The 14,945-nt window shown below is 51.1% G+C and overlaps 7 protein-coding genes across 7 annotated transcripts; 4 read left to right on the forward strand and 3 right to left on the reverse strand.

The window, feature by feature from the left end:
* Positions 1-218: 218 nt before the first annotated feature.
* On the forward strand, positions 219-1,471 carry CC1G_06876 (hypothetical protein). The gene is made up of 7 exons (XM_001830558.2): positions 219-357; positions 414-505; positions 541-602; positions 662-715; positions 772-919; positions 971-1,101; positions 1,165-1,471. The coding sequence occupies exons 1-7, from the start codon at positions 238-240 to the stop codon at positions 1,290-1,292; spliced, it is 735 nt and encodes a 244-aa protein (XP_001830610.2). The 5' UTR covers positions 219-237; the 3' UTR covers positions 1,293-1,471.
* Positions 1,472-1,701: 230 nt separating this feature from the next.
* CC1G_06877 (hypothetical protein) lies at positions 1,702-2,150 on the reverse strand (the record flags this gene model as incomplete). The annotated part of the gene is made up of 5 exons (XM_001830559.1): positions 1,702-1,752; positions 1,811-1,864; positions 1,918-1,950; positions 2,012-2,044; positions 2,097-2,150. The coding sequence occupies 5 exons, from the start codon at positions 2,148-2,150 to the stop codon at positions 1,702-1,704; spliced, it is 225 nt and encodes a 74-aa protein (XP_001830611.1).
* Positions 2,151-2,313: 163 nt separating this feature from the next.
* Positions 2,314-3,314, forward strand: CC1G_06878 (hypothetical protein; the record flags this gene model as incomplete). Its single annotated transcript, XM_001830560.2, has 4 exons — positions 2,314-2,410; positions 2,470-2,530; positions 2,586-2,968; positions 3,076-3,314. 4 exons carry the CDS (start codon positions 2,314-2,316, stop codon positions 3,312-3,314), a joined length of 780 nt encoding a protein of 259 aa, XP_001830612.2.
* Positions 3,315-3,529: 215 nt separating this feature from the next.
* CC1G_06879 (NAD+ diphosphatase) lies at positions 3,530-5,468 on the forward strand. The gene is made up of 7 exons (XM_001830561.2): positions 3,530-3,611; positions 3,664-4,303; positions 4,362-4,474; positions 4,529-4,625; positions 4,689-4,832; positions 4,897-4,984; positions 5,038-5,468. Exons 1-7 carry the CDS (start codon positions 3,601-3,603, stop codon positions 5,376-5,378), a joined length of 1,434 nt encoding a protein of 477 aa, XP_001830613.1. The 5' UTR covers positions 3,530-3,600; the 3' UTR covers positions 5,379-5,468.
* A 794-nt stretch (positions 5,469-6,262) lies between these two features.
* CC1G_06880 (hypothetical protein) lies at positions 6,263-7,181 on the reverse strand. Its single transcript, XM_001830562.2, has 6 exons — positions 7,065-7,181; positions 6,849-7,006; positions 6,770-6,780; positions 6,604-6,713; positions 6,451-6,547; positions 6,263-6,394 (listed from the first exon to the last, which is right to left on the reverse strand). The coding sequence occupies exons 1-5, from the start codon at positions 7,146-7,148 to the stop codon at positions 6,458-6,460; spliced, it is 453 nt and encodes a 150-aa protein (XP_001830614.1). The 5' UTR covers positions 7,149-7,181; the 3' UTR covers positions 6,263-6,394; positions 6,451-6,457.
* Positions 7,182-8,564: 1,383 nt separating this feature from the next.
* Positions 8,565-9,329, forward strand: CC1G_06881 (hypothetical protein; the record flags this gene model as incomplete). The annotated part of the gene is made up of 4 exons (XM_001830563.1): positions 8,565-8,774; positions 8,827-8,987; positions 9,044-9,164; positions 9,237-9,329. The coding sequence occupies 4 exons, from the start codon at positions 8,565-8,567 to the stop codon at positions 9,327-9,329; spliced, it is 585 nt and encodes a 194-aa protein (XP_001830615.1).
* A 634-nt stretch (positions 9,330-9,963) lies between these two features.
* On the reverse strand, positions 9,964-13,340 carry CC1G_06882 (sex determining protein; the record flags this gene model as incomplete). Its single annotated transcript, XM_001830564.2, has 12 exons — positions 9,964-10,023; positions 10,069-10,327; positions 10,556-10,812; positions 10,921-11,184; positions 11,236-11,364; positions 11,421-11,612; positions 11,662-12,282; positions 12,369-12,536; positions 12,594-12,686; positions 12,736-13,175; positions 13,235-13,262; positions 13,317-13,340. The coding sequence occupies 12 exons, from the start codon at positions 13,338-13,340 to the stop codon at positions 9,964-9,966; spliced, it is 2,535 nt and encodes an 844-aa protein (XP_001830616.2).
* Between the last annotated feature and the right edge of the window lie 1,605 nt (positions 13,341-14,945).

Raw genomic sequence — 14,945 nt, forward strand, 5'->3', positions numbered from 1 at the left:
ACTTCATTAGACTTGTATGCCCTTGAGATCAAGGCTTGTTCAATAGGACGTTATTGACAATTGGATCTTCACACGTTGGAGCCTGTGTGATTTGGGGGCGCTGGCCAGCGGGCTGCGTGACCGCGTGTTGGCTGACAGCCTTTCTTCAGTGACATCATCCATTGCGTTTATAAAAAGGACTCGAGAGACCTCGAGAACTATTCTAGCCTTTTCCAAGTCGTTCTTCCAAGTCTCTCGATGGACACATCTGCTGCGAAACCTGAGGCGACATCGGTCCAAAGTGAGCTTCCCAATGCGGAAGCTCGTGCAAACCTGCAGCTCTTCGCCAACGCCAAAGTGTCGCTCGATGCGCTCAGCGTATGTGGCCTCTACTCACTGATGTCGAGCGCGTTTGCTGATAAATGGGGATACAGGCTGCGTTTGAAAGCCTCCATGGGCAGACCATGCAAATGGCCGCAGTGAATGGTTCGGCTGGTTCGAAGGAGCTCACCGAGTCCGTCGTCTGGTACCTTCAGTAACACCCCCATTGATCCGGTGTAGGTTTCGTCAAGAAATCAGCGAGCAAGAGCAGCGCCACAAGGAAGGATTGGACGAGATCCAACGTGAGTTCCTGAACCCTAGTAATGTTGATGCGTTCTGAGAAGTTTTGTCGTGTGACTAGGCATCATCGATGATCTTCTCGACAAGCAAGTCGTCGAGCAAATGCGAGATCAAGGTGAAATCATTACACTATTGATGGTAACGCTTCTGCTCAATGAAGGACGCGACCAGTGGAGCAAGAGATAAACGAGCACATTGATGAGATGGTCAAGGACTGCCTCGGAGAGTGTTTGAAGGCTCATATCCCCAAGGACCTCCAGGAAGAGGTGGAGGACAGCAAGCGCGAGCTCGAACGCGCCAGGCTTGCCCTCTACAATTCGTAAGCCCCGCAATTACTTCAGATTGTTAACATTGACGCGTTTCTCGACAGTGAGAGCCGCCGTATGAATAGCAAGCTTCGCTCTGACAAGCCGGATGAACCCTTAGACGCGCTTGTTATGTCCAATGGATCTGTTAGCGCCCACTTCCCTAAGGATTTGCAAGGACTGTTCACCCTAGACGGTAATACCATCAAATATCCTTTCCGTGACCATCTTTCCCTGAAGGCTAACGGCTTGTGTTCAGCGGAGACCTGTAAGACCCTAGTTCAGGAATATGGATTGCCGGAAGTGTCGGATTCCAGGGACAAGAACCTCAACAGATTCATGCAATTCTGCGGGGTCAGGTACCAATTGGTGGAATGCTCTGTCTAGTCTGTCCCTCTTTTCAGCTTCTAATTGCGCTTCGTCGAGCCCAGGTCCGCAAAGCTGACTCCCAGAATCATGACGAGAATGTCAGGCCCTTTTGTTGAAATGCACGCACGCTTTCACCTTGCTGTTTCCCATCCACTATATCGGTTTCGCTTTCCCAGAAAACAGAAATTCCCCAAAACATACCGACTGCCTGGCGCAATATCTTCCCTCTCCTTTTCACTGACTGCAGCCCAGGGATTGCACCTCGACAGCTTCTTCCCGAAAAGATTGACTCCTGTATGAACTTTGTGTGTTTGTAACGTGCTGTGCATTCAGAATAAATGCGTATAACACGCTGCCAAGTCCGAGCGAATCCGTGGTATTATGCCGTCTATGTTAAATGTATTGGTGGATGAGTGAAGTAAGTTCTTCAGAAGGGCTTGTCGGAGGCAGGGGTCTTGTCCTCGAAGTACCAGCTCAGCTGCGGGGTTGTCGGTCAGAGGAAACTACAGAGGTCGGTAGTTTGCGGAAGGACGTACACCAGGAGTCTTTTCGAGAACCTCACGGCGGACGAGCGGCGTCACGGAGAGGAGCTGATTTTTCGTATTAGCCAAGCGGAAATGAATCAACCAGAGAGTAAACGTACCAGGAAGACGGCAGCACCAGTACCGAAACCCCACTGAAAACAAATCCAAGATACATTAGGACTTCTCTGACTGTCACGTCGAAAACCAACGCACGATTCCTGCGGACCGGGTCCACGGTTTGGCGGCCTGAAAAGCAGGGTCAGCGAGTGTAAAACGTCGTGAACAGTGTTTAGCTCACGCTGAGGGCGGCCTGGGCTGGGGAAGGGTGGATGAATACTCGCGAGTTGGCCATTTCGTCGTTAGCGGATGTTGTCGTCCCAAAAGGCGGGCAATCTCGCAAAACCACCTCGCCGTCGCCGGCTCACGGTCATGTGAGCTCAATCTCACGTGACCCACTAAAACTGGAGTTCCCCGCGATGGCCGACCGTTTGCTTCAGTTCATTCAGCTTTAAAAAATGGCCAATCCTCGACAACGAAGAAAAGCACGATCGTCATCGTACAAGCCCGTATCTCACTCCAAGAATGCGAAAAGGAATTTGAAGAAAATGCCTCGTGAGTTGCAATCAGCTGCGGCTTTTATCCTTCTCTAATTGAACACGAGTCGTTTGAAGCTATCCGAGGGCCAAAAGCGTTACAAGAAGCTTGGGACAAGAAGAAGACAGTGAGGCAGAAGTGAGCCTTACCTCTCTGTCGGTGCTATGGTACTCTTGCTGATACGAGCCCAAAGTTATGCTCGGCTGGGATTGGTCTCCGACCTCAATCCTATCTCCTCTGGAGGTTCTGAGAAAAGAATCGAGCCTAAATACGAGGATGGAGATGCTCAAATGTCCTCTGAGACTGCTGGTCCCTCTATCACCAGCGACGCTCAGACAGGTGAAAGCTCGAAGCCTTTACCCAAAGGCTTTGGGCGCATTATCCGGGACGAATCAGGAAATGTGATTGGGGTTGAATTGCCACAGGAAGACGAATCGAAAGAAGCTGAGCAGGAGGATCAGGAGATGGAAGCTTTGTCTGAGCCAGAGGTTGACGGCGAAATGCGAGATTTGTGGGCAACAAATATCGGGAAAACGAAGGTGGACGTCAAGGACAAAGTAGTTGGATTGGTCGATGGTGAGTATTCCTCCCATTTGTCGGTTGCCGTCCATCTTTTCGTACAGGAATTGAATTGTCCGTTCGTTGATACCCGAAACTCGTATACTAACCTACGTTAATCGCAGAACTCGAAAGCATTGCCATGAAGAAAAATCTCAACTCCACAACGCTGTCGGTGGCACATTCGAGTACCGGACCAAACCTGCGACATGCAGCACCCGGGGAGATTGCGTACATGCGGCGGCTCTTTGAGAAGTACGGGGACGATGTGGAACGTATGGCGAGGGATCGTAAACTGAACCCAGATCAGAGGACAGCGGGACAGCTACGAAGGGCGCTTGCTCAGACTAAACCGTACATATAGTGACCTAGATGCATGGCTATACTTAGGCACAAAAGAGACAGAAGTCTCGCGGGACTCGAGGCTTACGAAACTATACGAACTTTTACAAACCTTTACCCGATAGTTTATCATCTGATACGACGGTATCGGTTACACTTCCGCCGATGTTGGCCAGTGGAGACCGGCTTATCCCTCCTGGTTGCGTGCTTATGGATTACTCACCCAACTTGAGACTTGTTCTCCTCGTTTGGGGAGACTGAAGCCGATTCTTTCTGGTTCCCGTCCGTCCTTGAAGTCGCCATAACCGATGTCCGAAACGTATGTGAACCCTTCAATGAAGCTGGTCCGGGCAAACTCAATCAGAAACCAGTGTCACGAATCTGTATGGTGGATCACCACTGAATCGACTGTCTTGGTTGAGGCAATCCCAAGCCTTCCTCAACCGAGTTATCGTCCTCCCCGAAACTCGATTCCTGCTCTTCAACAACGGCCAGCCTCTATCAGTCACCTCCAAAGACTCCCCAAAACCATCCCTATTCGTGAACACGAACGACATCAAAGTTCTCCTAGGTCCCGAACCGTACTTTGGACAGGGCCAGAATCCAGGGGAGCCTTGTACAGGAGACGACGACGACTCGGATGAGCATTCGGGACGCCATTCACCAACCAAAGCGTGCAGACACCTCCACGCTCGCATCGTATTCTTGGGTATCGACGAAGGACAGGCTGGCGGAAACGGGGCACCGTACTCGGCCCTCCCACTCGCTGAATTCAAGGACCCCGATGTAGCCTTCCAGAAACTCAAGGGGACACCCTACTTTGCTATGGACGTCGCAGAACTAGGCTACTCCGAGGACGAACTTCGCTCCATTTTCGAATCAAGCTTGTCGAAAGACGGGAGGACGTTCACATGGGCCGAACCAAGGTCGTTGATGACCTCTCTGGGCCACTTTGAAGCAGCAGTGTTTGCATCTGCGAGGAGCCTGGTGGATTGGAACTTTAGGAACAAGGTCAATTCAAGGCTTCTTTTTGGCCTGTGGCCGTATCATTGACGAGGATGTCATGAAGTTTTGTCCAGGATGCGGATCGCCGACATACTCGATGTGGGGAGGCTGGAAGGTCGCATGTAGCACCTTGCTGCCTTGGGCAGATAACAAGGGGAAGTCGGCTTGTCCCTCTGGGTGAGTCCTACCCTCCATGTCGATTCTGAGAACGATGATTGACAATGCTTCTAGTAAGGGTCTGCAAAACTATACTCATCCAAGGACGGACGCCGTCGTCATCATGATCGCCATTGACGAAACCGGCGACAAGGTTCTCCTCGGTCGAGGGGTGCGTGGGACCTCAGAAACTCCATTTAAAACCCTATAACTAACCCAACTCATCGTGTTGCAGAGGCGTTTCCCTGGCAAGTTTTACTCGGCTCTCGCAGGATTTATCGAACCCGGTGAATCATTCGAAGATGCTGTGCAGAGGGAGATGTGGGAGGAGGCTGGTGTACGCGTCTGGAATGTGCGGTATCACTCCGGCCAGCCATGGGTCAGTCAATCCCGCATCTTACACACCCACCGAGAACGATGTCTGATACGCTCCTTCCACGAAGCCCTACCCTGCCAACCTGATGGTCGGGTTCTATGCAAGAGCAGACTCGTCCAAACCGATCCGTGTTGATCTCGACAACGAACTCGCCGGTACGCTCTCGGCTTTATCCGTGCCCTGCCCTCGCTCATGCTATGACCTCCAGACGCTAGATGGTTTACCAAAGACGAAGTTCGCGCAGTTCTGAATCACCGCACTGGGACAACTTTCGGCAAATCGGACTACAAACGTATGAACGAAATCGTTGAGGGCAAGAAGCTGGAGGACAGGTCGGCCTCGGATTCCTCGAACGCTGCCGCTCGGGCATTCACCCCTTCCGAGGACGGAAAGGCCGCAGCAAACGGCCAGCAACCACCCAAAGATAGTGAACCACCATTTAGGCTTCCTCCCTCGTCTGCTATTGCTGGTGTGCTCATTCGGGATTGGGTCGAGGGGAAGATTGGGTTCTTTGACCAACAGCCGTCTGCGCGTTCCCCCAATCTCTGATGTCCTCTCCAGGGACAAGCTCGGGTGTAGGAAGTTATAGCGCTTTTAGTCCACAGAATGATAGTATCAACCCAGTTATCGCCCGCAAAAGGCAAACGGAACAGGCGAGCACGTCGGGCGCCAATCACGATTGAAAAAGTGAACTTGGCGACATTCCCATGCATCGCCGTCTCCCGGATGGTTCCACTGCAAAATAAAAACAAAAACAACAAAAGGCTCTGCTCAAGCGTCAGAATAATTATCCCTGCACAGAAACACACGCGTAGAGTCAATTTGGCATGCTTTGCATCCGCCGATTCTGCGAAAGTCATGGGGAACCCGGCCGGAAACAAGGATATCATGATGAGTGACGAGGACCTTTGGGATCTAGGCTTTGTGAGAGAGTTTACTCTAGTTTATCGGAAGGCACGGGGTGGAGAGTTTGTCGAGTCCAACGGGAAGGCACGGGCTGCACAGCAACCAGCTGGCTGGCTGTGTCATCGCTCTCCACTAGTCCCTGTCAAATACGTCTTCCATGGCGGGGAACTTACGCTACAAAGGTGTTCATTTCATGGTGCTAAAAATAGCACATATCAAGTATCTTTCCGCCTTGCCGTAAACTAACAGGGAGGTGGAAAAGCAGGAGGGAGCCTTCTGTCATGATTTAAAATCTCGTCCGGGGGATGGATGAATGGCGGGGTCCCTCCTTCGATGCCCTCAATCCGGTGGCGCCTGACGAGAAGCAAAATAGCATGGTCTGTTGCGACCAGATGTGAGTGTCGGACATTCCGGAGAGTCTCGTTGCTTCGAAGTGCGGTTCTACGGCGCGTGCAAGTGTAGAACTCCAAGGGGCGATGGTGCTCTGGAGAGGTATATTGATGCTGGTTTCTTTCGTCGTTGAGTGAGATGTTCAAAAGTCAAATTAGAACGGAATTACCAGGGGGTATACAATGCCAGTAGGTAAATGATAATGAAACTTGATAACGCCCGACCATGGTCGGTGTGCAGAGTGGAATGAAAATAAATTAGGAAGCGATCTACTGGGGGTCGTATTGAGCAAAGAAGGGCAATGGCACAATGGGAGCAGACTAACCTAGCGCTCACGAAGGTCGGGGACCGGCAATGGTTGTGAACTTGGCGAACAAGGATGTGAAATCTGCGTAAACGTAGGCGCGGGTCGCTTTCTCATGCTGCAAGAAACTGAGATTCAGCAATGGTCAAATTTCTGAAAGACTGGTACACGTACCGACGGCGCCTTGTGGAAGACTGTCATACAGTCTATCTGCCGCGGTTCTCCCCTGTAGAAGGTGTATGTGGCCTGTGTTTGCACCAGAAGTTGCTCGTGTAGGACATGGACTAAAGATGACGTCAGTTCCACGAATCAAGGAAAAAGCAGAATCTACTGTACTCACTGGCACGGATACTAAATCCAGTTAGGGAAGATCTCCAGTCAGATGGGATAATTCACGGAAAATTCAGGGTGGTACTCACCTGTGGTCAATCCTATTCGTCGCATTGAACAACCACTGAAGGGTGCTTGTAATTCCGGCGGTCCCTCTGGCCTCGGCGCTTCCAAAAGAGAGGACTGCATTTCTTGTGTAGAATGTCGACGCAAAGGAAGGATCATTGGTGTCGAAGGCGGTGTAGTACTGGCCAGCAGACAGGTCAGAGCACTGGGACGGCTGCCTCTTGTTGCACCAGACTTACGTTGATCACCCATTGCTTTCCTGCATCCAAGTCTGTGCTCGAAACGGGAGGGATAGCGGGACGACCTAAACCGTTGATTTGCATCTTGGTGGTTGGGTAGTGGTGGGTTGGTGGGGGCGATGGGCTCAATTGGATGCCACGGCAGCGGTGGCCCTCTTTAAATCGAAGTCGGGCCACATCATGACCGCGGTCGTTATCGTTCCATGCACATGGGTCGGGAATAGCCAGCCACCAGTTGTGTACCTTCCATATCCTTTGAGGATCCTTCCGAACGGGGTAGTCGACAAGGCCTGGGTACCCCTAATGATGTCAGCCGGATATGAAACTACTCTATTTTGTAATAGACTGGGGAACACACACCATCGATATAATAAGCTCGAAATAAGCAATTTTGAGCCAGAACTCAGTTTCGCGAGTCCCGTGCCCATTATGACAATGCTGAGAACACGCGGCCGGGCCAAATCATTGTGCTTCGACTGCCCAAAGAGGATTGAGAGGCTTGAGAGTCGTAGGGGCGATAAGGGTTCTTTTTCTGACTCACGTCCTTGAGCCACCGAAGACCTTGGCGCGGTCGACGGCGACGTTTGGGGACCTACCTGCGCTCCAAAGCTCCGAAGAGCCAGGCGTTGAGCTATAGCTTGCCACCACCAGCACCCTTCGGCGCCGTCTCCGTCGTATAATACCCGCGACTTCGCCGCTGACTATAACTTCGTCATTCCTTCTCGACGGTGCGTGCCCGGTAGAGCAGGAAATACAATTACCATCTTTGACTGTGTGTCAATCAGTTGACCGCCGAGTTTATGAGCAACGAGGAGATGTGCAAGAGGAAACTCTCATTCCCGCCAAGATGCCTGCGAAATGGCGGCGCTGACAAAGCACACTGATCTACGGTCCGACTCTTACCATTTATGGAGAAAAACGCCCAACAAGCGCTGGGCAAAAGGCGGGATTTGTGCACAAAAAAACGGATAATGCCGTCCATGGAACCAGGCCAACGAAATAGCCATCCTTTGGGGAATGGATCAGTGCGCCTGTTAGGAGGATGTCCCTCAGTTCGGTACAATCAAATGAGCCCCGCAGAGGGCAATAGTAGGCGCCGTCGACGTCAGTCCACTCCGATCGCTTCATTCCCCCATGGTATGGACGAATCAGCTTTATGTCAAGGATACTTCCATGCCAAACTCGGCTCATTCCATCCACAAAACGCAGCCTGGCAGGCTTTCATTTCATTCTCGGTGAGGCTACACAGTGCGCGTCCCCAATGGAGCCAGTTCATATGAGCGCCTATTATGTTGATACTCATCCCGCGATTTTGAAGTAACTAGATATAACCTCAGGCTGGCGGAAGAATTCTATTGGAGGTGTCAATCGACCTATGGTTTTGGCTGCGAGATGAACTTAAGCTGTTCGCCCAATCCTTAGTACTAGTTACCATTTCCCATGTCGAACTATAAGCCATAAAGTACGAAGCGTTGAGGGTTGGAAGCCCCCCAGTCAATCATGGTTTTGTTTTTCCTTCTCACACCCGTCCTCAACCCCCTACTCAACTCTCCAACCTCGCCTGTGAGGGATAGGCCTCTATCAGGTCGAAAGCCTGCAGAGCGCGCATCCCGGCGGGAATACTATTCAGACCCTTGTGCCGACTCCGCTGCAACTTCAACCCAACCTCCAAGACCGCATGGCCAGCCTGGAGAGAAATGGTTCACAGAGGTATGCGGCCCTGTACAATTGGCTAAAACGGAATAATAATCATTGTAAACAGATGTACGCTTCCCTGGATGGGAGAGATCCAGGGTACTTCGACACCTACATAGGCGAGAACGCCACAATCATCTTCGCGAACTCCCCTCCAATAATTGGGAAAGACGCTATCCGGCGGTTCATAAACTGGGAGTACACCGCTACCAAGAAGATCCTTCGCAAGTAAGCATCCTTCTGCTATCAGTTTGGAGATCCAGTGGTTAACCACCGCCGAAAAGAGTGCACCGAGTCGTCGTGGTCAAAGATATGACCATATCTCAAGGAGAAGTGGTGTACACCTTCCAGGAGGGGGACGAGATAACGGTTCAAGTCGTGGTTATCGCTGAGAAAGCACCAGAGGTAGGTATCACGAAGTGTGTCCTGAAGTACTGTAGTAGGCAATGTTGACCATTCCTGGTGGTCCCATCACAGGAGAAGCGGCTCAACAACACTCTCAGAGTTTACGGAGACTTCACGGTTGCACTGTGGGAAGCCGCTTCCATCATGTTCAAGGTCGGGAAATGAAGGCGAGTCACCCTCAATTATCGGGAGGGAAGCCCAGCTTCCATCATTCCAGTGATGATTTCCCGAGAGAATGTCCCTGGAAATGAAGGCCTCTGACCTTCAACTGCTCACAATGAAGGCCGGCAATCCTTCTTTTTGACGTAGAGACCATTATTTTGACCGCCAGCTCATCCCTCAATTTCCGGGCAGCATTCCTTCAAAATGTGGTAGCCTCATATGGGCAGGTATGCAGCATATTCGGGTGGATTGCTGGTATTTAGGGGTACAACATGGCGTGTGACAGGGATACAGTATGCGAGAGACTAGGCATGGTGGGGAGGGAAGAATGCGGACCAAATAACATAAGAATAATGATAGGCGGTTTGTCGATGTCGATGAATAACAAGTACAGGGAAAGGGGCGGACTCTTGAGGCTATGTTGAAGTGAGTATAAGTAGAACAGAAACACAATACAAATACTTACCGAGGGAACATTGAACTGGACAGCGACGAGCAATCTGGAAGCAAACGAAAATCGGAGGAAAGCGACAGTGGTGTGATAAAAAACAGTGCATGAAATGAAAGCAAAGTTGAGGGAAAAAAGCGCGAATTTGATAGCAAATGAACAAAGTCGAAAGCGGTTGTTGAGGGATGTTCAAGGGGATGCGGGACGCAGGTTTCTACGAGGGCGAGCACGGATCTTGATTTTGAGCACCTGGTAGAACAAGTTACAACAAGTGAGAATCGCGAACAGACTAACAAAGATAGACATTACCGGTTCACTGTCCTTGACATTGTCGTCTCCAGCACCACCACCCTGTGCATTGCCCCCCACATTGTCGTCTCCAGCACCACCATTCCTATCCACAGCCTTGCTAGAAGCCCCGCTTCCTCGTGAGCGAATCCACTTTTTGAAGGTTCGGTCGATGGCGGGGTAAAAATCATCAGTACAGATGGACCGGTGGATCAGATAGCCGCCGGCACTGCTGCGTTCCATCACATCGAGGGCCTCCAGAGCACTAATATTCAAGTCTTCGGAGATGAGCTGAATTCCAAGCCATGGTATGACAACACATTCCAGGAAGCGGTTGAAGTTGAGGACAGTCGACGCTTTGAACGCCAAAACATTCTTGAAGAACATGCGGAGGACCAAGCTGTGGATGATATAGTATCCAGGCTCACCAAAGCTAGAATGAAAGAAAAAGATGATCATGGTAGGTGTTCACGAGAGATGGAACCTTACTCACTATCCTGGGCGGGCGAATGCCTGGATGGTAGGGCTGAGCTTGTTGTTAAGTGTTTCAAGGGTACTATCTCCCATCTTGCGTTCGAGTGCGGTGTAGAGAAAGTGGTCATCAAGCGGGGTTGCCCCTGTGATGAGGTCGTAGCAGCTCTGATAGTGATTGAGGACACGGGCAGGCATTGAAGCGAAGTCAGGGGTGACAGGCCAACCATTCTTGTTGAATTCATCGATGGCCATGTTGCGTTGCTTCTCGGCACCAATCTGGACGCAGATGTCAAAGTTAATCCTGAAGGGATCTTTACCTTGGCTGATCACAAGACGACGGGTCTGGAGAAGACGGGTCATTTCTGGGGTGAGGGGCTGACATACGCCATGGGGTTCTCTCTGACTCTCGCCATTCAACTTGTCAGATAACTCGCTGTAAACCTCGCAGGATGGGCAAGCTGATGGTATGTCCTCGTCCGAGAGGGGGGTGGAGTTGTTCCTGTCCGCGTTGCCACCGTCCTCGGCGCCAGAATTTTCGTCACCATCATTGCCGGTACTGGAGGTATTGCTGACCCGCTTGAAGTGTTCACGAGCATATCTGCGACTACGAGGAGGGAGAGTAGAATGTCCCTCAGTCTCAGTAATAGCCTGTATGGATGAGGCATTAGTACCGGGTCATGATACGATCTGGAGACAAACCACGGCCTCGAGGTCTTTAGCAGTCCTCGAATTTGCTTGGACTTGAACCTTTGCTAAGGCTGAGAAGACGGGTGGGATATTCTCCTTATCGCTTTCGTCGACCGAGTCTTCATCGTCGGAGAAAAGAATCTACGGGAGGTAGTCAGCGATAAACAGAGTAAAATGAAACTGAAACAATAGCACACCAGTCGTTTAGTCCTCTTGAGAGGCCGAGGATCATCCTCGACACCTTCCTCTTCCTGAGACCTACGCTTGGTAGAAGCTGGGGGGATATTTTCCTTATTCTTCTGCGCGCTCTGCTTGGCTTTTGAGGACTTTGAATTGCTTGATGAAAGCTTGGTGGTAGTGGAAGGCTTCTTGGAGGTACCAGGCTCAGACTACAGACAGAATCAGTTCGGATTAACAGGTGGAAAAAATGAGACAGACCGAGTGCTTCGCCTTCTTGCGAGGAGGCTCAACAACTCCTTCTTGGACTGTAGCCACGGAGATTGACGAACATTTGCGTTTGGTGGTAGTTGTGGTAATAGCTGTGTTGCCGAACTTGGTGGTGGTGGTCTTCGACGAGCCGGACTTGGTGGTCGGCGTCTTCAAAGAGCCGGACTTGGTGGTGGTGGTCGGCGTCTTCGACGAGTCACCCTTGGTGGTCGGCGTCTTCGACGAGTCCGACTTGGTGGTGGTGGTCTTCGACGAGCCGGACTTGGTGGTCGGCGTCTTCGACGAGTCCGACTTGGTGGTGGTGGTCTTCGACGAGCCGGACTTGGTGGTCGGTGTCTTTGACGAGTCCGACTTGGTGGTGATGGTCTTCGACGAGCCGGACTTGGTGGTCGGTGTCTTCGACGAGTCCGACTTGGTGGTGGTGGTCTTCGATGAGCCGGACTTGGTGGTCGGCGTCTTCGAAGAGCCGGACTTGGTGGTGGTGGTCTTCGACGAGCCACCCTTGGTGGTCGGCGTCTTCGAAGAGCCGGACTTGGAGGTGGTGGTCGGCGTCTTCGACGAGCCACCCTTGGTGGTCGGCGTCTTCGAAGAGCCGGACTTGGAGGCCAAGGCCTTTTACAAGTTGGATTTGGTGGAGGGGACATTAGCAGACGATGATGAGAGCTTGCCTCAGAGCCAAGAGGTGTCATGTCACGTACTTGAGCTTTCTGAGCACGCTTTTCCTTCTGCTCCTCCACCAATCCACCAAGCTCTTCTGCCTCTTTTCTAGCACGCACAGAGGCATTACTTAAAAACGACCCAATGAGGGCGTCTTCAAGCCAAGTGCCTTCATATCTGTTCCAAGCAAATGGAATTGCCTGGCGCATCTAAGAATGAGGTACAGTATCAGCATTAGACGAGATGATAGTTCAAATGATCCTTACCAAGCTCCGTACTTTGTCCAATTTAGCGGGATCTTGGAATGAGATTGTCTTACTGCGGTTGAGAAAACGTTCGCAGAGGCTGCGGACACGAGTCTAAACAAGGGTCAGGATGATGTCTATGCTCAGTAGATAATGAACATACCCGAACAATTTTGTAGAAGGGACTATTGTCTAATCCCATGACATGGCGTATCCGAATCTTCCCCTTGGGCTTCCTGATCAGACCTTTTGAAGGGTGTTTGTTGGCAACGTGGTCTTGGTCAGAATCTTCCTCATCGGATTCTTCCTCGTCGGATTCTTCCTCGTCGGAGCCTTCCTCGTCGGAGCCTTCGCCGTCGGAGCCTTCGTCGTTGGAGCCTTCGTCGTTAGAGCCTTCGTCGTCTGATTCTTCCTCGTCTGATTCTTCCTCGTCGGAGCCTTCGTCGTCAGAGCCTTCGTCGTCAGATTCGTCGTCAGAGCCTTTGTCCTGCTCCTCCTCCTCCTCCTCCTCCTCGCACTCGGGATCAGGCACCTGGCGCTTTGGGGGCTGAATCTTGTCTTTGGCATGGCCAGCAGGCTTGTTGGGTAGGGTAGGGAGCTTTTCTGCAAAGAAAAACACACATTTTAGTGCATATATGCAGGTCAAATATAATTGGACTTACGGAAGGGCTTTGGTTTGCCCGCCTTGCTCTAAATTAGTTCAGAATGGTTAGAACGGCTTTTCAGACCTAAAGAAATCCATACCACTTTTTTCTCTTTCTTCGCCATCGTTGGGAACAGCGACCAAGGCAGTTGCGAAACAGTGGTGGTGGCCAAGCGTCAAGGAAGAAAGATGGGAGTGGACGCGTTTGATCTGGCGCCTGTGGCTGTGATACTGTTCCCACGCACTCTCCCAGAAGGGCGCAAGCTGGTTGTCGGTGAATATATCACCACCTCGACTCCAACAGCCATGCCTAAAGCTCCAAAAAATTCAAAGAAGAAGATATGCCGTTGCAACCCCTACTGCCACATGCCCAAAGCCTATAGCACTCGGCAGCGTCACTACAAAAATACAGACAAGCCGGAGGAAATCTTGCCATCACTAACGTGCTCAGAGGCCTCCGACTCGGATAACGGCGAGCGCTCAAGCAAGGATGGGTCTGAAGGAATTGGTAGCACAGGGGAAGATACAGACATGCTGGATCCAGAGGACAGAGAGGTGTGTATCCCGCTAAAATTCTGGTTTGGGGATTTTTTTTCATCATATTTTATTTTGGGAATAATCTACAATAGGAGGATAGTCTGGATGAAGACGAGTCTGACGAGACAAGCAATGGAAGCCCAGAGGTAGATTCAAGGACAAGTTCCCCAACGTAAGTCCTTCAACATCCTTCACTGCTCTCCATCTTCATGTCATGCTATAGGGACGAGAGCTGTAGCATCGAGGGAATAAATACTGTATTCAACCAAAACTTTCAAGAGGATGAGCTCGATCCATGGGCGGAAAACTTGGATGCGTTCGCTCTCAACACCTTGGACCTCCTCCTGGACGAGTATTGCAGGCCCGGTAAGCAAGCTTGTTCTTACATTCTCGTACGTTCTCACACTGATGGCCTCAAGATCACGAATTGACGGAAGAAGATCGAGACAACATACGCGCCTTCCAACTTCGGCACATCTCCAAGATGCCCCGGGCCGCATTCAACTACATGCGCCTCGCGTTCAGCCACAAGATGAATATCAGTTCCGAATTTGTCATCCTTCGTCGAATGGCAGCATTGACTGGCATTAGCCCCGTCTATTACGACTGCTGCATCAATTCATGCATTGCATATCTTGGCGAATACGCTGATCTGGACTCATGTCCGTTCTGTGACGAGGGCAGGTGGAATGAGGAGACGGGAAAGGCTAGACGTGTCTTTGGATATATCCCTTTCATCCCTCAACTTAGGGGAATGTATGAAAGCCAAAGAATGTGTGAAGCCTTGCTTTACCGCTCAACATACAACATCACGGGGCCTGCCAAGATTGGAGATATATTTGATGGGGAGCACTACCGTTCACTCCTACAGCAACAGGTCGAAGTTGATGGAGAGCAACTCGAGCACAACTACTTCTCCGACAAACGTGACATCGCCTTCTCTGTTTGTACCGATGGATTTCTTCTTTTCGAGAGGCGACGTGCTGGCCCTTCTGCAACACCCATCCTAATCCAGAATTACAACTTGCACCCTCGCATCCGGACGCACGCCGAAAATCTCATCTGTTGCGGGATTATTCCAGGCCCCAACCAGCCAAAAGACTTGGCGTCTTTCCTTTGGCCACTGGAAGAGGAGAGCGTAAAGCTGGCACATGGTGTTGATGCGGACTATGCACTGGAGGATTACGCCAGCT

The sequence above is a fragment of the Coprinopsis cinerea genome (genome assembly GCF_000182895.1).
Source record: "Coprinopsis cinerea okayama7#130 chromosome 3 map unlocalized cont3.3, whole genome shotgun sequence".
Lineage (NCBI taxonomy): Eukaryota > Fungi > Basidiomycota > Agaricomycetes > Agaricales > Psathyrellaceae > Coprinopsis > Coprinopsis cinerea.